The 26287-nt window shown below is 41.0% G+C and overlaps 3 protein-coding genes across 6 annotated transcripts; 2 read left to right on the top strand and 1 right to left on the bottom strand.

The window, feature by feature from the left end:
- Positions 1 to 5959: 5959 nt before the first annotated feature.
- meltf (melanotransferrin) lies at positions 5960 to 17449 on the top strand. Its single transcript, XM_080430843.1, has 16 exons — positions 5960 to 6220; positions 6819 to 6973; positions 7807 to 7906; positions 9080 to 9265; positions 9869 to 10019; positions 10256 to 10323; positions 10586 to 10773; positions 11734 to 11899; positions 12130 to 12281; positions 12805 to 12901; positions 13099 to 13293; positions 13551 to 13704; positions 14303 to 14370; positions 14500 to 14684; positions 14954 to 15146; positions 15391 to 17449. Exons 1-16 carry the CDS (start codon positions 6043 to 6045, stop codon positions 15456 to 15458), a joined length of 2304 nt encoding a protein of 767 aa, XP_080286969.1. The 5' UTR covers positions 5960 to 6042; the 3' UTR covers positions 15459 to 17449.
- Positions 17450 to 17857: 408 nt separating this feature from the next.
- LOC308086522 (uncharacterized protein) lies at positions 17858 to 20194 on the bottom strand. Of its 4 annotated transcripts, XR_013933251.1 has the most exons (3): positions 20069 to 20194; positions 19478 to 19947; positions 17858 to 18689 (listed from the first exon to the last, which is right to left on the bottom strand). XR_013933251.1 is itself a non-coding variant. In XM_080430080.1 (2 exons), the coding sequence occupies exon 2, from the start codon at positions 19847 to 19849 to the stop codon at positions 19529 to 19531; it is 321 nt and encodes a 106-aa protein (XP_080286206.1). In that variant the 5' UTR covers positions 19850 to 19947; positions 20069 to 20194; the 3' UTR covers positions 18874 to 19528. The 4 variants fall into 4 exon arrangements, 3 of the variants coding, with proteins under 3 accessions (XP_080286206.1, XP_080286207.1, XP_080286208.1); XM_080430080.1 differs by lacking the exon at positions 17858 to 18689 and having other exon boundaries at positions 18874 to 19947; XM_080430081.1 differs by lacking the exon at positions 17858 to 18689 and having other exon boundaries at positions 18874 to 19947; positions 20073 to 20123.
- A 453-nt stretch (positions 20195 to 20647) lies between these two features.
- On the top strand, positions 20648 to 22871 carry fkbp2 (FKBP prolyl isomerase 2). The gene is made up of 3 exons (XM_080430833.1): positions 20648 to 21029; positions 21724 to 21934; positions 22371 to 22871. Exons 1-2 carry the CDS (start codon positions 20784 to 20786, stop codon positions 21898 to 21900), a joined length of 423 nt encoding a protein of 140 aa, XP_080286959.1. The 5' UTR covers positions 20648 to 20783; the 3' UTR covers positions 21901 to 21934; positions 22371 to 22871.
- The last annotated feature ends 3416 nt before the right edge of the window (positions 22872 to 26287 follow it).

Genomic DNA, 26287 nt, shown 5'->3' with positions numbered 1-26287 from the left:
TTTTTTCTTGTCGCATTCCTAAGTCAATAATTTGACGACCGGCAGCGGTTCCGGTAGGAGACACAAAGAGTCTCCTTTGTGTCTCCTGCCGGAACCGCTGCCTACCGGTCATCAAATTATTGCCTTAGGAATGCGACAAAAACTAAAAATGATCCATATCGCCATGGGGTGACTAATCGATAGAATTTTTATTTTTTTTAGTGTGAACTATCCCTTTAAGGGTGAGCAGCAAAAATCATTCCTAATATAACTGAGCAGTATTCATTTTCCACTAATCTGCAGCACCACTGCCTTAAACATGTAGTGTTGTTGTTAATAGGAATAAACACAGAAGCACCCAGATGAAGTGGCCTAAGAAAGGGGAGGAGCCAGACCAAGTTCCTGTTCCTACACAAAAAAAGATGTGGTGCCCCCAGAGGCAAAAGGGGGGGGGTATGTTTTTCCCTTTTACCGAAATGGGTTTTCAGATTGACTTTCCACAGATGGCAAGGACATTCACTTTTTTTTGTTGGCCGACTAACATTATTTAATATGGTTTTGACTTTTATCATTAGATGTCCCGGTAAGTAATGTTCTAAATCTGAGTGATTAGTTTTACAGTAGGCCTACATTGTTTAGCTACTACAGAATCTAGCAGCAGGGGTAACATTGTTGTATTTCCCATGAGCAAGCAAACTGGCTAACCCAGGGGTTTTCAACTGATTGTGAACCAGGGACCACCACCCTGACTAAGAATCAACCTGGGGACCACTGTTGTGTTGGGTGGGGATATGAGCTAAGATTAGTGCTTTGCTAACACTTGCTACTGTATGCATGCATCCCATGATACATCCCACTGTTTCTCAACCAGTGGTCCATGGACTACACAGACACATGCAATTATATGGCCACATTTCCTATTAATGATGACTCCATCAGGCAATCCGGTACACTTCCCCTTCTTGAGATTCTAACTCCCTTTTCTGTGGAATTTCTTGACCTCCGATTCCCAGAAACTGACAACATTGACATGTCATCATAGGTCACCAGGTCGATATTATGGAACAAGAAGAAAAAAACATATTGCAAAATGGTCAGGGACCACATGCAATACCTTCAGGGACCACAAGTGGTCCACGGACCACCTGTTGAAAACCCCTGGGCTAACCCACTAATCTAGGGCCAATGTAGCTGAACTGCATCACAGGCACAATTTTTTTTTTTAAACAGTGAATTTCCTTTCCATGTTTTTCTCTCTTGTTGATAGTCAAGAATGATTAGGCCTAATTAGTTAAATGTTTATTGTATATAGTTATAAGACATTGAAAAGTATTGTAAAATGTTACTAAAATACTGCCTAGGAGATGCAGGAGTCAAATAACCTCAAATAAACGTTCTTGCCAACTGCCGTCTATGATTTGGAAAAGTGTGATTTGGATGACGTGTATGTTGCATTTAGGTGGGAAATGCTATAGCTGTTTGTGATATACCTGTTTGAGCTCCATATAATTAAACAAAAGTATATCTGGTGTTATATAAACACCAACATAGAAGTAAACTGACAATGATTAATAAGTCAAAAATAATTAGTTTGACAGGAACAAATAGTACTAGTAAAGGCATGAGGAAGAAAACCTAAACAGAGCACTGGTGTTGGATGTCAAGGAAAACAAATATATTTACCAAAAGGTAATGGTATCCTCCCTCTCTCTCATCTTTTTACATTTCCGAGCATCAAGATGATTGCCTACTTTGGGTATTCATGATCTCATTGTACTGAAGGTTGATAAAGTAATGCTGATGTAGTAACTCTTGTCACATGATTAAAACTGCTTAAGATCTAGGTTCAAAGGTTCAGACTATCTTTCATCTCACTGGGTTCATGCAGTTCATGTACTGTTGTAGTGCTCTGCTAATTAGAAGATCGTGTCCTGCTGTAAATAGCAGTGATGCATGAAGATGATAAGAAAACACTATTATATTTAAAGGCTGAAGTCAGGTATAATTTCAATCATTTTATAGATGACTTGGCTGCACACACATCCTATGAAGATAATGTTCCACTTTATGGACTGAGGCTTCCTGTGCAAACATCCCTATTACCTTGTCACAGAGGCATATTGAAAAAGAATATGCTGTTCTCACCTTTTGAGACCTTGCCCTCCTGTACAACACTTAGTGAATGAGTTCAATGTGAACAATCTGCCAACTAGGTTTAGAGTGGTATTTAATTTGAATGTGTATATACGGACGCGTATCGCTGCGCTGAAGCGTAAAACTAGGAAAGTATATGGATCTTGGGATCCACATCATTTCCTCCAATATGGATCGCGCACTTCATGTAAAAGTGAAAAATGAAAAGTTTATGATTATAACAATACGTTTTCCACATTATAACGAGATGTTTTTCATGTAATTCTACATTGTATTATGACAACACTATGCTACTTATCTTGTTATGAATAGTATATTAAGATTAGATCACAACTGCATGCAGAATTTCCAGAAACACTAGCATACGGAGGAAATGGAAAAGATTGAAGAATGTCAGTCCCTGCCTATACAATGCTCAATGCCCATGGTGCCAGGTGTTTTCTAAATGTTATAGTAGATGGTATATTACAGGATAGATAGATATTGTAACTATTTTATGTCTCAACTAAAGTATAAAGTCACTCCTACACAGAAAGTTTGACTGTCAAACATATATGCCCAACGAGGGCACAAACTAACCGGCGCAGTGCTACTGTACCTACATACTCATTGTCCCATGATCTATTGAATACAAATATATATATTATTGTCCCCTCCATATTTTTTGTCTCTTTTATAAATAAGAACCGAAAATGAATTGGGGAAAAAAGCTCTGTGTCTGTGCTTACCGGGTAAGCACTTTATATTATTTATGGAGATGTACAGGCCTTAAACACAGAACTCTAAACACTATTTGGGGAAGTGTCCAAGGAAGGCTGTCATATACTCAATTGTCAGAATCGAAATAAATGTATGACCGTCTTGATCCAATGCCAGGTTTCCCTATGCAGAAAAGATAGCCTGTTACATTACATGTCTGCATGAATGTTCAAACAAGTTTTAGATTATTTGTGAAGCTATCTATATGCAATTCTGCAACGGCAGGAAAAACACAGCTTGTAAGATCAATTTTGAGAAATTCAAAATGTTATATTTAAGAAACAGAATAGTATACATGTTTTCCCATGCTCTCTTTTCTTTTTCCATACTTATCCAGACTCTCCATACTTGCGTAGGAACCCTGACTTATTATTATATTCTTTACATTGGATAGGTTAACGATAATGAAATCACTGATGATTTCTGCAAAGCAATATTCTTTATAGTTTAGTTGATCATGCTGTATCTTTCTCTCTTAAATAAAGTATGTACTTCATAACCTGTACAATACATCCAAGACCTTTGGTTGGTGCCAGTCTGTACCTGGAGAGGATGTCTGGGCATACAGCCAACTAGGAACAGTGATGTGTAGGTCAATGAGTTAGGCTGAGTGGTTCACTCAATGTGTTCATAGAAAAAAAAGAGAGAAGTTCCTTATAGCCTTATTAATATGTTTATGGTAGATTTGTGAAATCAATATTGTTTCAAATAGTTTATACATAAATATTGTTATGGTGTGGTGCTGTGTCATTGTTTCCCAACGCACTTCTGCAATGGACAGACCCCAGGCCATTTTCATTTGATAGCATTTGATTGGTTTTGATTGATTGATGTACCGGTACTTTATTTAGTAAGACGTGAGAACAACAGTACATGGAAGTACAAATTCACAATACAAGGTCTACTAAACTGGAAGACTCATTAAGCACTAAGCTTGTTTAATGATTAATGGTTTTAATAATGGTTAATGGTTGTAATGGTTGTTTGATGCCACGCACAGTGACGCACTCCTGGTAAGACAGACAGAGTAGAATCACATCTGTGTTATCAGTAAATAATATTTTAGGCGTGTGTGTGTGTGTGTGTGTGTGTGTGTGTGTGTGTGTGTGTGTGTGTGTGTGTGTGTGTGTGTGTGTGTGTGTGTGTGTGTGTGTGTGTGTGTGTGTGTGTGTGTGTGTGTGTGTGTGTGTGTGTGTGTGTAAAAAATAGACCAATAACAGTGAGCTACACACCTGTTGTGCATGCACACAGGATACACACTTTTTATCCTAATATACAATAGAGAGTGGCGCGCATGCGTGGCTGTTTGTGGGTCTGCGTGGTTCATACGGGTCCTCATGCTCTCTCTCTCAACACAAACTGATGGTCACTCGACCATGCTCTCTCCGTTCTCTCTCTCAACACAAACTGATGGTCACTCGACCATGCTCTCTCGGGCAAGACAACGGTACGTTTCGTTTTCGCCTCCACGCAGCGCTGTTGCAATGAACGTCTACATGCTACTAGACGAGAGCCCCGCGCCAGCGGCTAGACGGAAGGGTCATGCAGCGACCCGCACAGTACAATGATGAGTATTGCAGGTATCACCACCAGTAACAAATCTAAGATTCGGGTAACCATGATACTGACCATGATAATGACCATGATACTGACATGACAGTGACATCTGTCACTCCACTAGGCCTACCGATTTCTACAGGTAGGTCAGAAGTGACAGGGACTATATACACACAAGTAAGACGCGCGAACGCTGGAGGCGAACGCAGATTCGCCTCGATCTCCAGGCTTTTATTGCTTAGTTTTGCTAAAAAATAAAAGCCTGGCCCAGCGGGTCGGTGTACTCGGAGGTGGAAAGACTGCTCGAAAATTGTGTGTGTGTGTGTGTGTGTGTGTGTGTGTGTGTGTGTGTGTGTGTGTGTGTGTGTGTGTGTGTGTGTGTGTGTGTGTGTGTGTGTGTGTGTGTGTGTGTGTGTGTGTGTGTGTGTGTGTGTGTGTGTGTGTGTGTGTGTGTGTGTGTGTGTGTGTGTGTGTGTGTGTGTGTGTGTGTGTGTGTGTGTCAGGCTGTGTCTGCTGCACTCTGGCGCTGCACTCTGGCGCCCTCTACTAGGTAGTGCATGAACACAGACACACACACCGACACACACACACACACTGACAAGCCGAGCAGAGTTTCATAGTAGGCTCCACTTGGGCGGAGGCGCCTCCTTCCGCGTTCGCAATAAGGGAATTGGCATAATGAAGAGGTTGCTATAGTATAAAGTTAGTTTTTCTGGGAGTAGCAGACATATTGAGTGTATATGAGTCAGCTTGGTTTATTTACAGATAATTTCCAGTGGTCTGTTGCTGTTGTGCAACAACGGGCAATGGAGAGGGGAGGAAAGGACAGAAAAGAGTGAAAGAAATGGGAGGATGGCAGCAGAGGAGTGGAGTAGAACAGTGGTTCTCAACCTGTGGGTCGGGACCCCAAGGGTGGTCCACACATGATTTTGGGAGTGTCCCCAGATGACAGTGGAGTGACAATTTAAGGACTTTTAAGATTTTTAATACCAACAAAAAAAATGAAAGAAAATAAAAAATACCATTACTGCATCAAAAGTAATCAACAAACTATACTATAAAAAACGGTCAAACATTGGCCAAATTGTCAAATAATATAAGAAAGAGACAAAAAAGATCTGCTATTTTCACAATATTTATCTGTGGAACCGAGTCAAACCAAACGTAATGCCTCAACTCCTACAATTTCAAATGCTTTTCAGGGTGGGAGGGGGGGGGGTCCCCAGTTCAAATATGATTATTTTGGGGGGTTGCGTCCTTGAAAAGGTTGAGAACCACTGGAGTTGAAGAGCGCACTGAGGAGAAGAGGAGAGCAAAAAGGAGGAGAGAAGAAGGGAGAGGTGAGTTGAACTCCTGCTCGTCAAAGGACTGCTCTGTCCTGGCCTTGGCCCTGAGCCAGGTCCCACTAGCAGAGACGTGTCATGCCAGGTAGAAGCGGGTGGCACAGACGATGACTGTACTACTTTGAAAGCACGGCTACATCCACACAGAGTCAGAAATATAACTACAGTACAAGCGGGAGTCTCGTGATCCAGAAATTGCGTCACTTAGACAGTTGTGCTGTAGTATCCTGGAAGTGCACAGCTACTTTACATGTTCAGGCGTGGCCTGGATGTGGAATCTTGGACTCTGGGGTCTTTGCACTTTGACACCAGCGGAAGGCATCCTGGTATAAAGGAGAGGAAAGGAGGAACGGGACCATTTCACCATCAGGATACGACCATGGCCACGTGGAGAGTGCTCGTTTCGGTACTATTAATATTACACACAGGTAACAGAACTTTTATTACCACAATCTCTAACTTGCTGCAAAATGTCATCGTTTTTTTCGTTTTGTTTTTTGTTTTTGCTGAATATGTTGTCTATTGTTTCAGAACATTGATGTCTGATGTTGTAATATACTATAAGGAATATATAATATAATATAAGTATCATAAGGAAAAGTTTTTTTTGTCACTGTTGGCAAAATGACCCAGGTACATTGTGCATGATCAATTGCTCAAATTCAAATTGCTACCTGCGTAATATGGCTGTGACATTATTCATTATTTATAATTATTATAATTTAAATAATTGTAATGATTATTTATAATTGAACATACAATCATAGCCTAGTTACAGTATCTAGTTATTTTTACAAAGGTATTGGGTTAATGTTCTTAGTGACTACTTTTAGCAATTCAGAAAGGTACAAATATTTTGAAAATGACAGCAAAAAACATTGCAAAGAATTACGTACATATTCTTATGTGATAACCAGTTTTTTTTTTTTTTTTTACATCTTCTCTGTTTCTCGTTATGTCTCCTACTCCTTTCTATATACTGTATACTACTAACTCTTCCTTTTCCTCTGCCTCTCCCTCGCCCAGTCTCTGGTCAGAAGAACATCAAATGGTGTACCATATCAGACCCAGAGCAGAGAAAATGTGAGGCCATGGCACAGTCTTTTTCCGCCGTATCCATCCGTCCCACCATCAGCTGTGTCAATGGAGTGAATGTTCAAGGCTGCGTTCAGAAACTGCAGGTCAGTTTTGAACTTGTGAAAACATACTGTGTGAATGTCAAAACTGTTGGCATCAAGTTGCAAATTCTCTCCATGTATGTAAACTTAATGGCTCAGCCACATAATTCTTTAAGGGCCAATAGCACAAGCTTTGATCACTTGGACAGAAACCAGGCAACAGAGAAAACCCAAGCCAATAGACTTGGAAAACAAGTTATGCACTATGAACAGCAGCATATATGTAGGTCGAAGTGGCTTATAGTTGGTAGGGTGTCTAGACTCCGGGAGGGGGATTGCTGAGGTGGAGCGCCACCTACTGTCAGGTTCCAGTATTGACCACACATCTTAGTTACCCAAGCCATTGTGTTTCAAAGGCAAGCTCTCTACGACTGAGCTATCTAGACACTGTTAACAAGCATGGCCCCTGATAATAGATGACCAATTGATCAGCACTGGACAGCATGAGGTTCAAAAGGTGCATTCATCACAGAGCATTTTACAACACATGGGACTTTTAACTCTGGACTGAGAAAACGATAGTGTTGCCGAGAGAATTTGAACTTGAGGGTTCTTCAACTTGTAGAGGTTACATCAGTAACTAAGGCACCAAATTCTAAATACTTCATTCTAAATCATTTAAAATACTTATGGATATTATTTATTCAGACCCCCGTAGGAATAAACTGCTCCTGATTGCTCAGAATATGTCCATTTGGGGACAGTAACACTAGGAACAGAGGAACAGAACACATAGCTTGTCCCAGAGCTGTCTTATGTGATCATGTTTTGCCAAGCCCACAATGTCTGTGGCCATATTTAAACATTTACATGTCTGCTCTATGTTGTTCCTTCAGAGAAATGAAGCAGATGCATTATCCATGTCCACATCTGACATCTATGCTCAGGGAAAGACTGCTTCCCTTAAAATGGCTGCTGGAGAATCAACCACTGATGGTAAGACTTCAATCAGTTAAAGAGAAATATGCCACATTGTCACCCTATCGATTCATCATTCCAAGCATTCATTGATTGAAATTGATTGTTCTAGAGCTGCAGTTAATCAAATGTGAAGGGAGCTCAGCAAAAGACATATATGGTATAGCCTAAAGTTAGAGGGCAGACCGTGTAACCTGAACGCCACTGACTGCAAGGGGAATGAAGTGTGGAACAAGTGCCACTTAGCTCAGTGTATGGCTGTTTAGTTTTAGTTTTTACTTTTAGTTGATTTGTTTTATTTTTTATCAGGGACCATATACAAAATACATCTTAAACAAAGATAATTATGCTTTGTACCAGATTTTTCTACTAGTGAATTTCAATCTGCAGTCCCACAGATAGTCACATGGACTGTAGTACTAGTCACACATGGCTGTGTTAGTACTGTGAATTGTGTATTAATTTACGTACTTTAAGATCCTCTCTAGCAACTACTGTCCTATAATTTGTTCTTGTAAATTGCTTATTCAGGGATCAAATGAGAGTGTGATGTCATTACATATTGGTGTGTATAAAGGGTCACTAGTTTGAGTACAGTTCAATGCCTCAACTTGGCAGGAGCTGAAGATAGTCCTGCTGACACTAGGAATTCTGTATCAAGTCAGTAGAACTGGAACCTAGCACTCTATCAGTCTTATCTGCTGGCTCTTTTTTATTGGGAATAATCACCTTTAAACAGAGATGGAAAAAAAGTGAGAGAGGTATGGAGCGACCTTATCATTAGAATTATATTGCTGACTGATAATTAGTCGACCATGCAGCTGTTCTCTGATCCAGTATTTTGAAAATAGGGTATTAACAGGTGTTGTCACACATTATATCATAACGTCTAACAATAAACAATTCATCAGAAATCCCAGTTCCATGCCTCTAACTTTAACCACAGACCAGGGTTGATAAAATAATCATAGTTTACAGTATGTTATGACACTTGAATAATTTGCTGATACATTACACAAAAAGTGCCAAGCTTCCCTTGTCCTTGTATCTATATTTTATATCTTATACACAGCATTATCAAGCCTGATTCATAATATTTTAGCCAATAAACAATGTGTTGACTTCCACACATACTTGTATGTTACAGTTTTGTGTCTCTAACCTCCAACACTTGGTTTGTTCCTGATTCAGATACAGGTACGCAGTATTACGCCCTTGCTGTGGTGAAAAAGGCGAACGCTGGCATCAACATCAACAACCTGGCTGGGAAGAAGAGCTGCCACACTGGGAAAGGCAGAACCGCTGGTTGGAATATGCCCTTAGGATACTTTATAGATCAGGGCATGATGTCTGTAATGGGCTGCAACGTTGAACAGAGTAAGAAATATGTAAACATGACAAACGTACATACACACACACACGTTAAAACCTGTTTAATGCTAAAAAGATAATCCAGCTTTAGGGTAGGAATACTCATGCACACATCTACAGTGGGAGGGCAATTAGATGAGGTGGAAAATGGATTTCTTGACTTCCGTTACACCAGTAAAACACAACTGCTCTACACATATTAGACCCTCCAGAAAAACACGGGCAAAAATCCTTGATTATGAAATTGGAAGTTGCAAAATATGCGGAAATATGTGAAACGTTATGAAATATACAGAAATATGTATTAATAAGTATTAATAAGTATTATGCGATGCGCATATTATGCGATGTGATGCGTGACCCCTGCATAATTATGCGCATAATCACGTTTTTCTGGAGGTCTAACATACATGTGTGCATGCGGAAGATGAGTGCACACATACACGCATACCAAGTTGGCAAATACTGTACATTTTCATACACCCACTGTCTGATACACAATAATACTTTACCTCTCCTCAAAACATATCGATTCATGTGTGTGTGTGTGTGTGTGTGTGTGTGTGTGTGTGCGTGTGCGTGTGTGTGTGTGCGTGCGTGCGTGTTCAGGCGTCGCAGATTTCTTCAACGCTAGCTGTATCCCCGGGGCCACAGCCGACCCGCCATCTCTGTGTCAACTGTGTATAGGAGATGTGAATGATCAGAACAAATGTGATTACAGCGATAAGGAGCGATACTTTGCTTATGCGGGAGCCTTCAGGTAGACATCTGAATCCCTTCATACACTCACCGATATGGGGTAGTGACAGACTATAAGGTTTCACCCTCCTTGTTTTCTTTTGTTAAACATGTCACAGGAACATTCTTGGACAGCTACAGTATATGTGAACATAGTGATAGTTACACTGACTGTTTCTGACCACTCAGACTTGCTTGCGTGTTTGGGATCAATGTACTTTGTTGACTGGCTCTGCTTACTGGATTCTCTCTGTTCAGGTGTCTTGCTGAGGGTGCAGGAGATGTGGCTTTCATCAAGGAAACAACTGTCTTTGAGAACACCGATGGTAACTAAGTAACTTGTTTTGTTAGCTGCCAATTATGTTTCAGTCTAGTTCAGTGGTTCTCAAACATTTTAATTTCAAGGACCCCCATCTCTGAGATGGAAACCTGAGGGTTCCTGAACCCCAATTTAAGAACCACTAGTCTAGTTAGTTGATGGATGATGGTTTACCGCAGGCCTATGTGTTACCTATTCACCTGCGGTCATTCACTTAAAAATTTTGTCACATTGAAAATATGGCCTAATTAGTCTTTTTTATTCACTAGGCCAAGGTCCGCAGGACTGGGCATCAGGTCTGAATTCTGCAGACTATGAGCTGTTGTGTCGTGATGGGACCAGGGCTCCTGTAACTGACTGGCGCCGATGCCACCTGGTCCGTGTCCCAAGACGTGGTATTGTAGTCCGTGACGGCATCACGCCCTCCGTGGTGTACAACATGCTGAATGAGGGGGTGGTATGTCTCAGCACCAGAAACCTTTTAACCACTTTAAGCCCTATACAATTTACTGTACTACGAATAGCGAACATAGACAATCTATGAGCTCACAACGCACCGCGATGCGACGTTTTATGAGTTTATAGTTCTGCTATTTATTTTCTAATTTTTTTTACATTTTGAATTAGTTTTTAAATGTTTGCCTACAAAGTCATGCCCAAAATAGGGTTGAAAGTTTTTAAATGGGAAAGAGTCAACTCCAAAAGAGTTTTTTAATTTGTTCTTTTTTAGTATGTTTACCTAAATGTGATTTATTGGGCATATTTTGACAGTCATGCTAATAAAGAATCTTGAATGTATGTAAATTGACACATCACAGTATCAAGGCGACATCAGCAGCACACCCTTTGGCATCAAGGAGCTCCCTGTGGCCCTACACAATGTTACTTGCTTGGTTAAATGTAGTTGCAAGTTAACTTTGTCTGCTTAAGTTAAGTTCTGTCAGTTAACTATTTTTCATCAAACAACAGTTATAACTGAACACCAAAAAGAACAGATTTTCAACAAAACAAAAAGTATTAGGAAAAAAGACAGCGACACTGTTGTAGGATAAATTAGCATTAAACCCCTCTGGCGTCTGGCATTTTGTTTTAAAGTACAAAATGACTATCCTTTTTCGTCAGGGCTGGTATGGCCGACTTTAAAAGCTGCAAACCGTAAGTTTTATGTCCCAATGCGGGAGACCAAATATCTACCGCTCATCAAGAGGCAATCCCTGCTTGTCCAGGGGAGATATTGCACAGTAGTCCTACCCAACACCAGGGTCTACATTTCTCATACATAAAAGCATTGCATGGATAGAAAGTACAAAATCAACCTGTAGGGGTGTTTTTCTGTGTAGTATCTTGTTGTCAAGACACATGCAACCAAGGTGTGAGACTGACCGACTGAATCTGTTTTCTTACTTTTTGGTCGCAGCTGAAGTCAGACTTCGATATCTTCTTATCGACGGCATATGGCGGCGGAACTGTGCTCTTCTCTAATTCAGCCTCCAAGTTCCTGAAGGCAGAGTCAGAGGATCCCATGGTCTGGATGGGCAAACCGTATTCTAATGCCCTGAGAGCCATGGACTGTGATCCCACAGGTAATACAACTGTATATCTATCAATCGCTTAGTCTGTCTGTCTGTCTGTCTGTCTGTTTGCCTGACCTCCATTTTTCCTTGTTCGTGTGTGTGTGTGTGTGTGTGTGTGTGTGTGTGTGTGTGTGTGTGTGTGTGTGTGTGTGTGTGTGTGTGTGTGTGTGTGTGTGTGTGTGTGTGTGTGTGTGTGTGTGTGTGTGTGTGTGTGTGTGTGTGTGTGTTTGTGTGAGCAGAGATCCCCACCAGCCTGCGATGGTGTGTGTTGTCCAGCAGTGAGCAGAATAAGTGTGTGGATATGAGTACGGCATTCGCGGCTAAAGGTCTGCGACCCACACTCCAGTGTATCCAAGGAGACTCTCACACCGACTGCATGAGGAGAATCCAGGTAAGAGCCAACATAATCATATCATTATAATCACTGAATCACTATTAGAAATGAGACTTTTGACCACAGAAGATTTGTTTGGGATATACATTACATTACATTACATTACATTACATTACATTACATTACATTACATTACGGTCATTTAGCAGACGCTTTTATCCAAAGCGACTTACAGTACAATAAGTGCTTTCAACATGCATATACTTCAAATAAAACGTATATCCAGTCACTACATCTACAAAGCAACTACACGTCTATAGATCAACTGAAGTCTACTCAGACTCAGTTTGAGGTGTACTATGTATAAACCAACCAACAACCATAACTACTGTATTGAATAAAGGTTTAAAATGCATGTGTGTGTGTGTGTGTGTGTGTGTGTGTGTGTGTGTGTGTGTGTGTGTGTGTGTGTGTGTGTGTGTGTGTGTGTGTGTGTGTGTGTGTGTGTGTGTGTGTGTGTGTGTGTGTGTGTGTGTGTGTGTGTGTGTGTGTGTGTGCGCCTGCGCGCGTGTGTGTGTAGAACAATGAAGCTGATGCCATCACTCTGGATGGAGGTGACATATACACAGCTGGCAAAGTGTACGGCCTGACCCCTGCCACAGGAGAGAGCTATACTGGTGAGGACTTTTGGTCTGAGTCTGTTATGTTTTCAAGACCTTGAAACACAATCAAGCATGGCCTATTATACTTGATTGTGTTTCAAGGTCTTGAAAACATAACAGTGTATATAGAAGCATCCTCTGCAGCCATGTGTAAAAAAAAAAAGCAGCAATAACAGCAAATGTCAAATGTCAACACCTCTCCGTCTCTACAGCGGAGACTGATGGTTCCATCTACTATGCGATTGCTGTGGTGAAGAAGAGCAACCGTGACATCCAACGCCTGGAGGATCTGCGCGGCAGGTCCTCCTGTCACACCGGCTACGGTCGCACAGCCGGATGGAACATTCCCATAGCAACACTGATGGAGCAAGGCCTGATCAGACCCGAGCAATGTCAGATACCCCAAGGTGAGTGGTTTGTGTGTCTTGTCTCCGTCTTGGTGTACAAATCGAGCTGGAGTAGTCTGTTAAATTAATTCCTTTGAAATACTACACAGAGAGAGATCAAAAGCTATAGTTTTGTTTATACCACATAAAAAGCAACCACAACATTTTCATTTTGACACTGGTGTACACAGTTCAGACCCTACCTGGAGACACCAAGTCCCAACATAAGCTCTCTCCCAGTGTTTAACTACTTGTTTTTTGTTTCCCATGGTGCCTAGCGGCGGGACAGTTCTTCAAGCAGAGCTGTGTGCCAGGTGCCAATCAAGATGGTTTCCCAGACAACCTCTGTGGCCTGTGTGTGGGAGATTCTTCAGGAGAGAACAAATGTGTAAAGGGAAAGGACCTGTATGAGGGATACACCGGAGCTTTCAGGTAGGCTATTATAAATAATTATAAAAACTGGGGATAAGAACCTGTGACATAGATAGAAAAGGAGTTGGATGTTTTACATGGTGATTTGCTGGTTAGTTTCCCTACATGCTTCAAAATAATCCATCCGAACTTTCTTCTGATGGTCCGTCAGATAAAAGTTCTTCTTGACAAGTTTCCCTTCATACTCCCTTTCTTGTTTTGACGGGTGGACACCGTCTCCCTCTGGTTCTGAAGGCTAGTTCCCACTCACTCTGTAATGTGACTTCCTGCAAAACAGCTCTGGTAGAAGAACTATGGGGAACGCCCACCCAACTTCTGACCAATCTCTCATGCAGAGCTATCAAGACCGAATACCAGTGAACATGTGTTTGCATGAACAGTTCTGTTAAAGAACAATCCTGTCTATATCCTCATATAACATTTCCATTAAATGGAAGTCATTATTACAGGTTTTACGCACCCTACCCCTCTCTCTCTCTCTCTCTCTCTCTCTCTCTCTCTCTCTCTCTCTCTCTCTCTCTCTCTCTCTCTATGTATGTATGTAAATTATATATATATATATATACATATATATCTCTTATTGTGTCTGTCTGTCCAGGTGTCTGGCTAAAGGACAAGGAGATGTGGCTTTCATCAAACAGACCACTGTCTTTGAAAACACTGACGGTGAGATACCATTATATATACTGTATATAATATACTGTATACTGTCTGTGCGTGTTTGCGCGCACGCGCAGGTGTGTTTTTGTCCTTGTGGCACGGCAAAATAAAGAATTTCTGTCTCTCTCTGTGTAGGTAAAGGTGACTCGTGGGCCACGGGTCTGCTGTCAACTGATTTCCAGCTGCTATGTTCCCAGGGCAGCAGGGCTGAGGTCACCCAGTACAAAGACTGTAACCTGGCCAGGGTCCCCTCCCACGCTGTAATGGTACGGCCTGACACCAACATCCACGCTGTCTATGGACTACTGGACGCCGCACAGGTAGGGAGGAGGAACGCATGGAGGGATGGAGAATTTGTGCTACGGATTTGGTTGTCTTTTTTTTTTTCTTGATAAAATGTAAGTTCCATTCTTTCTAATGCACTCACCGGATACAGACGCACAAGTTCAAAATACACCTATCTTCAGTCATTAGTTTTGATGCTTTTAATGATGTTGACTTTCTCTTGGTGTCTCTCTGTCTTGCTTTCTCTCTCTGTCTTCCTTTGTCTCACATTCTCACTGCTATCCCACCCCTTACCCTTCTGTAGAAGCATTTCAGCAGTGATACTGGTTCAGCATTTAAGATGTTTGACTCGTCAGCTTATGAAGGCACCGATCTCGTCTTCAAAGATTCAACCGTCCGTCTAGTGGGCGTAGCTGACAGGAAGACCTACGAGGAGTGGCTGGGACAGGGCTACGTAGACTCCCTGGTCATGATGGAGTGTAATTCAACTACTGCAGGTAAAACACACACATGCACACATACTGTATATACCGTACCAACGCACATAACTGCATTATTTAACAAATGAAGACCACCATAGCGAGCGGAAATAAATAAATATAAATATGTTAAACTCAGAATTCATGTACTGTATATACTGTATCATATAAAGTTGAGCATGCTTGCATAAAAGGCAGTGTGTAATGATGTACGGTATATTAGTCATTTGTCTCACTCTATCTCTCATCTCTGTCTGTACAGTGATGTCCTCTGTGTGGCTGCTTTTGGTGGCTCTGCTCAGCTCCATGTTGGCCAATTCCTGGATGTAGACACGTGCGCGTGCGGCGCGCGCACACACACACACACACACACACACACACACACACACACACACACACACACACACACACACACACACACACACACACACACACACACACACACACACACACACACACACACACACACACACACACACACACACACACACACACACACACACACACACACACACACACAGAGAGAGAGAGAGAGACACACGCCATACCTCAGTCTCTCTCCTGTCTCCTTCTATCGTTTTTCTTCTCTTCCTCCCTATTTTCCTGTAGTCTATAGTCACCCCATCCCCTTCCCTCCTTCCCTCCCTGTCTGATCTACCAAACCCCAAATGCCGGTCATCACACAGACAGACCTTCTCTAACTGCTGTCCCTGATTATCTGTGTACATCTTATCGTGTATAATGATTTACCTGCTTGTGTGTTCGATTAATATAGAGGACACCATGTTGAAAGCTGCCTATGGGTTTATATAACCTAGTCAATGGGAAATGAAGAGGGTGCCACTGCCATTTTGTTTACTGAGGGTGAGCTGCCATATCAGTGCATATGCTGCCACCTTGTTACATTATTCTGTGGCTGTGAGGGTGAGCTGCCATATCAGTGCATATGCTGCCACCTGTTACATTATAGTTTTCACTGTGTAAGCTCTGCTGCCACTGTCTCTGTGAATACTACTAATAGACATGGGTCTTCCTTTTGGTGTAGGCCATGTTTCTAGAATAGGCTAATGCCATATCAGTGAATATGCACTAGTGTTGCACACCACACAGAGTTGTGCTGGGAGTTTAGAGAGTGACTGAGCGACTGCCCATGGGCTGTATGTTTCACATGTTCTCCTCAAAGGTTGGATACAAAGAAAGAAATACTCTTAAAATCACATCTTTCTCTCCCTTGTGCTTAGATGGTAACATGTTATTATAGTATTGTATAATTCCATTCCAATTGTTTTTATATTTTGAGGGTAATCTTGTGCTTTTGAGTACCAAGAGCACCTACAGTAGAAGGAATTTTGTCACAGATACCATCTGTTGTCATTTTGCAGCACTGCAAGCATTTTGTTTAATCCCAATGGGAACACAAATTGCCACATATACATACAATGATCCATTGGTCACAAGTTCCATCAGTTTGGGGAGAACATGGAGACAACATTCTGTAGCTTCTTTTGGAGTGTCTTCATTTGTTAATGGTTGAAAGTGAATAGACATTCAAACTGAAGACCTTTAAAAGAAAATCGCTGTTGTAGAGCTCAGTTTCATTCAGTTACAATAGCTTCAAAAACATAGATTTTCTTTTATTATAAATGTGCTAGCCCCATATCCAAAATGAACAAATACACTATAACTAGAAAATGTATTGACTTTTGGATGGCTTAAACTTGAAATGATTAGGAAATGTAAAGTTTGACTTGAATAAAAAACACAATGAAGACTATTGTCTTTTACCAGAATACCAGGATTTGAAATCTATGTTAATATCCAGTAAAATGTAAGAATATCAAGAATATCTATGCATAAACCAATAATACCAGTGCCTGACATACGGTATCTACTTCCTGCTGCTAGATGCTTTTTCCTTTTGCTGCAATATTTAGAACTTTGTTGTTGATTGGGTGTGTATTTCATTTATTGAGACTTATTTTTATATGAAGTTCAGATGCCATATCAGTGTATATGTACTGACTCATGTTGTCAGAAACGAATGCTAATGACACTAATAGAGGCTATGAAATGATGAAGATGTAACTAATATTAAGTTCCCAGGCTACATGAAATTGCCTATTGTGCACTGTTTTCTATTATTTTCAAATAAAGTTGTTCACTAGTACATGCTGTATTGTTCTCATGTTGTTAATTAAATTAACAGAAGTATAGCAGGATATTGCTTACTGATCACTCCCTATTTAAGGGATCATGCAAACTTCTTTTCTCATACACTGCATATGTTGTTCCAACTTCCAAACAAAATACAATGTCTCTATCCTTGGGACCCAGGCCTGTTACAACCAGTACTGGTGGGAACCAATCTTTGACCCTGACATAGGCTCATTAAAATACAGTACAGCAAGTACTCTGGTCACGCAGTGATCCATCAAAATTTGTCCTTGAACTTGTGTATGGACTTAGGAAAGTACTCTCGCCACTTTATCTTCACTTCAATTTCCTGAAAGTTTACAGCCCACTACAGTCTACAGCATTGACCTGAGGTGATCAGTAAACTGAGGTGAACTGATCCTGCAGTTGTAAAAAATGTTATTGCTTTGCATGATACCATTGTGTATTCGACTCAACTCCTTCAATCTGTTAACGGATATTGGATAATTTTCAAGTTACATAAGGATGGTGAGCTATGCAGAAACCAGAGCACAGGTCATAGTTTGAAGTGCAATGTCTCCGTCCATGGATTGCAGAGACTGAATGAACAATGAAACAAACATGCATGTCATTTGTTGCACAGATCTATAGAAGAAAAACTATTCAGCTATATATTGTTTTTACTTGTTTGTATTATCAGTTTTATATGATCTTTCTTTATACAGTCACAGTGAGCAAACACGACGACCACACACACACACACACACACACACACACACACACACACACACATACGACAGCACCTGTTTAACACAAAATAAATCAGACAAATCTCATTTATGGACAATAAATGTTTTCTGTACTAATCAAATTGCAAAAACATACTGAATCATAAATATCCCCTTGTCACAATTTGAAGGCATTAGTGGAGAATATGGGACTTTCATTACACTTTGTGAGACAAGACAGACCCAACATTTTCTGCTTTTCAAACAGATACAATATAAATTTGGTCTAGCATTTGTTTTCCACACGGTGGTTGGGATCAAACACTAAACTGTTGTTTAGTGTGAAATACTTGCCTGTTTTAGGACATTTTGGATTTCCCTGAGACTTCAATATACTTCTGTTTAGACTTCAATATAGCCTACTAACCAAATCAGTGTAAATTGATGGTAATATCCAACTTTGACAGCTTACTAAACAGCTAATATTTTTTCATGTTGTGACATCCCGCCTAGGTCATCAATCAGTCCAGTCTGAGAGATCGTAAAATACAGATACATATTACAAAATGATGGGGTCTTGGTTTTTCTTTTTTAATCCAGTGGAGATAATTCCTTTTCAGTCACATCAGATGTCCACAGGCCAGGGGTCTTCAACGTTTTTCAGGCCAAGGACCCGACCCTTGGCAGAGAGAGAGGTGAAGCAGCGTGAGGCGTTGTGAGCTTGTAGATCTGCTATTTTCGGCTAATGTTCCTCTCAGAATAGATGCTATAGGGTTGAAGTGGTTAATGTAAAACAAATAAAAAAAAGTTCCCATCACACTAAGATTTGGCAACCCCCCTGTAGTAACTCTGAGAGGACCCCTTGTTAAAGACCTCTGCCATAGGCCATACATCCACTGATCTCATTTCTTGATCTCCCTGGCCTGGAGCCGTCCTTCCACCCATCCTTGACTTCTTTAACAAACGTCTCTTTGACTCTCTTGAGACGAGTCCCAAAGTCACCTGTACCCCCGTGCTGAGTCGTCTTTTGGGCAGATGTGTAAAGCAAGTACAAGTACTTGAGGTATTTTTAACTTAACTTGAGTATTTCCAATTTTCAGTACTTTTGCTTCTACTCCACTATATCTTAGAGAGACAAATATTGTAGTTTTACTCCACTATTATTTGAAAGATTTGTAGATTTGGATTATTTTTACAAAACATACATTAACCACTTCAGCCCTATATACATTTCGGCCATTTGAAAATAGCCGATCTACAAGCTCAATCTCGACGCATTGTGAGCTTGTAGATCTGCTATTTTCAAAAGAAACTTGTGAAAAGGGACATTCTGCGTAACGAGTATCTACTTTTGACACCAATACGTTTGTACTTTTAAGTAAATTTTGAATTCCGGACTTTTACTAGTAACAGAGTACTTCTACATTGCAGCATTGTTACTTTTGCTTAAGTACAAAATGTAAGTACTTTATCCACTACTGATCAGATGTCCATAGGCCATACATCCACATAATCTCCTCATTTCTTGATCTCCCTGGAGCCATCCTTCCACCCATCCTTGACTTCTTTAACAAACGTCTCTTTGACTCTCTTGAAACGAGTCCCCAAGTCACCCATCGTGTCCCCGTGCTGCTGAGTGGTCCTCTGGGCTTCCTCTCGAACGGTCCGCATCGTATCTGATCTCAGGACCCGCTCCGAGGCGTCCCTGCCGGCTATCTGAGCCTTGGTGAGGGCGTATGCGGTGATCTGGGCTGCCCTGCGGATCGGACGCGACTCGGCCAACTTCTCGATGATCAGAGGGTTGTTGAGGAGACTGAATAACATACGAATGATGGCCATTTTCACCCCCGGGTCTTGTATGAAGCCGTTAGGATAAGTTAGTGTTTGTTTGGCGGGCGGCCCCGATCAGGACTCAGGAATAACTTAAGTCTTTCCCCCTGAAAATGACAAAAACATGACATTACCCAATGTACAGATGAGAATATATATTGACTTGGTCTCTGATCGATTTTTGTCAAATGAAAAAAAGATGAAGGAGGACATTTAATGTACACTTACTTACGTGCTTGGTGGGGGTGACCGCTACCGACGGGCTGACATAACAATGTTTCACTCCGGGAGTATTTGAGAGCTGGACAGCGTTGCCATGTCGGCTTATTATAAGCGACTTTGGTTATAGTTTTTCTGTAAAGTTGCTTGTAAATATTGGTGGTTGCGTTTTTTTTGGGCTTGTTTCCTAATGTTGTTTAAAACAGTGGCTCTCAACCATTTTCATGTCAAGGACATTATATATTTTGTATTAATTATAATTCATGTGTATTTTGTCCACACGGACCCCCATCTGAAAACTGTTTTGTGCCAGGGAGTGGGACTCCATATCAGATGTGTTCAAATGTTTGTTTGTTTTTTATATTTTAAAAAAAAAGTACATTTCCCAAGATTAAAACATAATAATAGCAGATCTACAAGTTCACAACGCGTCGCATTGCGATCGGCTATTTTCAAATAGCTGATGAATATAGATTTGAATTACCGCTTGTATCGCTTATCGCTTCTTTTGGGCTTGTTTTCACAGAACCAGTTGCTTGTTCAAAACCTGGCAACACTGCAACTGACCTACATCCGTTTTCAGGCCAAACATTCAAGTAGTCACTTCCTTTTCTCGCTCACACAAAGCTCGTGTAGTAATCGTGCCGTGTATCGAGATCATAAATCAAACCCCAAAACATCCATCCATCCATCCTACTAAAAGAAACGTCTAACTGTAGCAACAATGCGGGCGGGTTTACTGCTCGCCGTGACGTTGGCGTCGCTCCTCGGGCCGCTGGCCGTCAGCGGAGGGGCCGACAAGAAAAAGCTGCAGATCGGCATCAAGAAGCGGGTGGACAACTGTCCCGTCAAGTCCCGTAAAGGAGACGTGCTGAACATGCACTACACGGGCAAGCTGGAAGACGGCACGGAGTTCGACAGCAGCGTGCCGAGGAACCAGCCCTTCACCTTCACGCTGGGGACGGGCCAGGTGCAGTGTTGTTGCTATAGCCTTGGATCGAGACTAAATAAATATGTATTTTATTGAGTCTTGACTTTTACTTTCGTGTCTACGATAGTCTTGGCTTAGCTAGCACCCTGGACCAGTAAAGCCCGTACTTCTCCGTACATGTACAAACAAAATAATTTAAGGTGCTCACCCGGTTGCCCCAAATGTTAACTCGCGCTGCGGAGTCTTTGTGCAATGTATTAGTCGGTATTTTTCAATGAAGAAGTGTCTTAATCCCGTCTGTGGCCGAACGCCATCCCCCCTCGTTTACTTCCTGTTTAGATTCTGTGTAATTCCTACTTTCACCGGCTGCGCCCTGTCACTACCCCCCATTGAGGAATACAGGGAATTTCCGACACAGACGGGATTAAAACACATATCTATTGAAAAATACGGACTACTACGTTGCTCAAAGACTCCGAAGGGTGAGTTAACATTTGGGGCAACCGGGTAAGCACCTTTATATATAGTTTTTGTACATGTACGGAGAAGTACGGGCTTTCCTGGTGAAAGTGCAGGACGCACTGGGGGTGCTAGCCAAGATTACCGTAAAAATGTCAAAATTGAGCTTGTAGATCTGCTACTTTCAAATAGCCATAGCCTAGTCGCTTCTTTTGGGCTTGTTTTCATAGACCTTGGTTGCTTACTTCTCTCACAATCTGGCAACACTGGGCAGGTGATCAAAGGCTGGGACCAGGGCCTGCTGGGGATGTGCGAGGGAGAGAAGAGGAAGCTGGTCATCCCCTCAGAGCTGGGCTACGGAGACAGAGGCGCTCCGCCCAAGATCCCCGGAGGAGCCACGCTCATCTTCGAAGTGGAACTGCTCAGCATCGAGAGGAGATCAGACCTCTGATGAAGAGTATTGTTGGCAAGACTACTTCAAAAATGTAATTTATTTAAAAAAAAAAATATATATATATATATTATCTTCTATTAGTCATCATGTCATGTGGAAAAAGCATGTGGACAGTTCTATAGTAGTACCCTAGCTCTGGTCCATATAAGGAGAACTCCTTCTAACACTAAGGACCAGAGCTAGTAGTACCCTACTATAGAATTTATATAGTACCCTAATCTGATTACTTTCAGTGAGTTTTGGATTGTTTAGAATTAGATTACTTTGCTATAAAAAAGAAAATTGTGATTGAGAATATAATTATTTAGCCGATATTTATGAACATGAATACATTTCAGAGAGATAGATAGTAGAGATTGATATGGATCTACTCCAGAGTTTAAGTATTCATACTGTCCATAGTTTGAAAGTAGTATATTCTATGTTGTACAGCATGCTCTTTCAACGGTGTACTAATTTTCTTTCAGATTCCACGAGGTGCTGGGAGTACATGAACCTCTGAAGTCTCCTATCTGGGAATGGAGTTAGGCATTCCTCGCTGGACTACTGTTCCCCCCACTACTGGCTTTGCTTTTGATTTCTGATTTACTGGATGGATGATTTTATTTTCATTTTTTTTAAATTTGGTAAACTTGAGATATTGATACAAGAACTGACAGTAAACCCAAGCTAAACATGAGTACAAGTGACATACTTACCAGCCATTCTGAAGATGTAACTACATTTTCCTGGTGATCATTGCTAACCCTTCCCTTTACATTAAATTTAAGTAGGCATAATTGTTTTCACTGTCAATGATTTTTTTTAAAAAGCGGTTACATTTGTATACATCTTTTGCACAAATGCTTTATATTGGATTTGTAAAGGCAAGGAGTGCACTCAAGCAGGTGACAGGATTGGTGTCAGTTGTTCACTGTTCAGTTAAGAATGAATTATAATAAAAGAAAATTGGCCTTATGGGAACATTAGCTGTAATGTATGTTTATTTCAGCAAAAGGAAAACCCTTGTTTGACATTGTTTTAGTTTTTCTGTGTTTGACAAATGTATATCACAAGCTCCTATATGTATGCGTTTGCTGGAACGGTCACACCACATTCCTCACATGGCTCCTTCCATTTGATCAGCCCAATAAGTGGGAATTACAGTGACACGTTTACACTTTCCAATTGGCTCGCTAACCAACATTTCGCAGCTTGGACACACGACACACACCACTCACAAATTTGGGAATTTGAGCCATGTTTTTACAGCGTGGCTCTGAAAGATGTGTCTTTCCATGTGTCTGTGACTGTCCGGAGCTAATCTCATTAACCCAATCAACCAAATTTCTTGTGTACACTGTCACTAGGCTAACGTAGAATCCCACTAAACCTTGTTCACATATGTTCTATGCTTTTTTAAATATTTAACAAACTTTTTTTTGACAAGTTAATGGGGCTTGGACTGTCCAAAATCTTAAGGACTTGAATGGGGCTGAAACCTTGCCCAAATATGGAGTCATCGATACGTCACAATAGTGGACATTTTGTCTAGAGTGGCTGACAGGGAGAGAAGGGCCAGCATGAAGTACATTTTTGCAGGGACACTTTAATATTGATGGATGCACATTGGCTGTAACCTATCAATGTGAGTTTTACCACTAAAGCACAGTGTTTCCTCAGTGTTTACTGTTTATTTAACTGTATACATGGTACATCTTTACACTCAGATTAACAGACCTGTAAGGGTCCCTAGTGGGCCCATTACCCGACGTTGAGAAACTGAGTTAGAATGCGCTAGTGTGGCAGTAACACAATTTACAATTACAATTTAGGCATTTAGAAGATGCTTATCGTGACTTAAGTGCGAGATCAGAACCTTTTTTTTTGGTAATCTGTGCAAATGATACACGATATACATATATTTATTTTATTGTTTTGTGCATGTTACATACCATTAGAGACCATATTACATACAGCAAATTATTCATGACCAGTAGTAGTACAGTATCAACTGTATCATCGTACTATAAGGTTGTGAGGCCATTGCGACTTCACACAATTGTTCTTGTTTTCACTGTCCAAAGACAATAAACAAAGCCAGGCCTGTATGCCAGTACTTTTCCACAAGGACAATATCAGTAGTTTCCCCTTGGGAGAGAGGGAGGGTTTGGGTTGGGTTTGAGTGTAGAAATGGACCTACAGTACACATTCTCAGTTCAAAAGTTGAGTAGAGGAACCACACGCTGCAGGTAGACCATTATCTAAGAGAGAGCATCTCTTACAACCACAGAGCAGCACTGTTCCATCTATTTATCTATACATATGATCAATCTGTCTGTCTGTCTTCCTGTCCTTTGCATTATCTCATAAACTGTTGTGTGCTGAGGACTCAAGGGATGCAGGCCATTGAAGCCACTGCAACTTTTAATGGTATGCAAGTCTCTTGTGTGTGGGGTAGGGAGGATGGCTCTGGTCTGGATTCTGGCATGGCGGATGACTTCATGTCTGTGGTTTGTGTAGTTGGCTTGATTATTTAAGTTTCATTATTTGAATGTTGAACACTTGGTCTACCACTTGGAATAGGCAGACCAGCACAATATAAAACCAAGATCTAATCTACTATGTGATGATGCTGTTATCATCTGAGTATGGTTGAAAGAATTATACAACATGGCCAATAATGGAAAATGAATTGATGACCCAGACACTGAAATATTACACCTGCAACTTTAGACAAAAAGCATTTAATCATCATACAAAATTGGTAAAAAGCATATGTCCAATAAGGCAAATATTTAATTCACTTAAAGTACACCATAAAACAATTATTCCAGTAGATATTTTTGAACTACAATAATATGGTTAGTGAGCCCGCCTAGGACTCCGGAGGTCCCGGAGGTCTCAGGTACGATTCCAGCTCTCAGAAATGTGTTGAAGAGTCCCTGAGCAAGACACTTAACCCCTAACTGCTCCCCCTCCGCGCTCCTCTGTGGGCAGCACTCAGCTGGGTGAAGCTGAAAACTGAAGTTCCCGAGGGGTATGATAGGTATATTTAAAAAAAAAGAAATATTACAGTTTGTCAAATCTTTGACAATAACACCCCTCAACTCCTGATACTGTACCAAACCAATGTGCACCTTTTCTTTTTTAAGCCTTGATGAAGACCTTTGTAGGTCAAAACATGTTGGCTTTTGCCTTGTATTAATAAAGGCTGTTTCCTTATTTGTAAACTGAGTGCTTTGATCTGTTTTTGTCTCCGCCGAAGGTGGAGAATATGTTTTCGCTTTGTGTGAGCAAACATTGTTAGCCAAGCTAACATTGGGCAAGCTCCACGTGACACGTGTCAATTTGTTGACACCAATGCCTCTGATTGGCTAGAGGGACGCGTGACGAAATAAAATTCTATAAATAGGTGTGTCACTTCAAAAAGCCCTTACTTTTTGAAGTGAGGTAAAACAGGATCAATCAGACTTGATTGGAACAGTACCTTCAGTAAGTCCAAGTCACCCGTCTGTGCGTGTGTGTTTCCCTCTGAGAACACCTAACATTGGTCAAGCAAAGGCGCAGAAGGCCAAAGCTAAGAAAGCATACTCATCTACAATTGTAACGTAGAAGAGGACTAGAGTTGAAATGATCCCACAACAAAGCCGAACTCTTAATACGTGTCAATATGTTGACATCAATGTCTCTGATTGGCTAGAGGGACGCATGACGAAATACAATCCTATAATAAAAAGGTTAGTCACTTCAAAAAGCCGTTTACGTTTTTGAAGCGAGGTAAGACAGGATCAATCAGTCTTGATTGGAACAGTATCTTCTAGTCCAAATCACCCGTCCGTGCGTGTGTGTGTCCCTTTGAGAACACCTGACATTGGTCAAGCAAAGGCGCAGAAGGCCAAAGCTAAGAAAGCATACTCATCTACAACAGTAACACAGAAGAAGACTAGAGTTGAATTGATCCCACAACAAGACCGAAATCTTAATACGTATTAATATGTTGACACCAATGCCTTTGATTGGCTAGAGGAATGCATGACGAAATACAATTCTATAAATAGGTGTGTCACTTCAAAAAACCGTTTACGTTTTTGAAGCGAGGTAAGACAGGATCAATCAGTCTTGATTGGAACAGTATCTTCTAGTCCAAATCACCCGTCCGTGCGTGTGTGTGTCCCTCTGAGAACACCTAACATTGGTCAAACAAAGGCGCAGAAGGCCAAAGCTGATCAAACACACCAATCAACTGCTGAAACTGTTCAAGACAATGAAGATGAAGAAGACAGACAAGTATTTGAACAAACCAGTCAATTATGACTTTTTTTTTTAAACATTTCTTTTAAACATATTTTTAAACATTAGAAGACAAAATATGATTTTTAAATCATTTTTTTTAAAATAAATA

Source organism: Gymnoscopelus braueri (assembly GCF_963280865.1).
Source record: "Gymnoscopelus braueri genome assembly, chromosome: 6".
NCBI lineage: Eukaryota > Metazoa > Chordata > Actinopteri > Myctophiformes > Myctophidae > Gymnoscopelus > Gymnoscopelus braueri.
The sequence above is the reverse complement of the archived record's forward strand: the minus strand, read 5'-3'. Positions and strand labels throughout refer to the sequence as shown.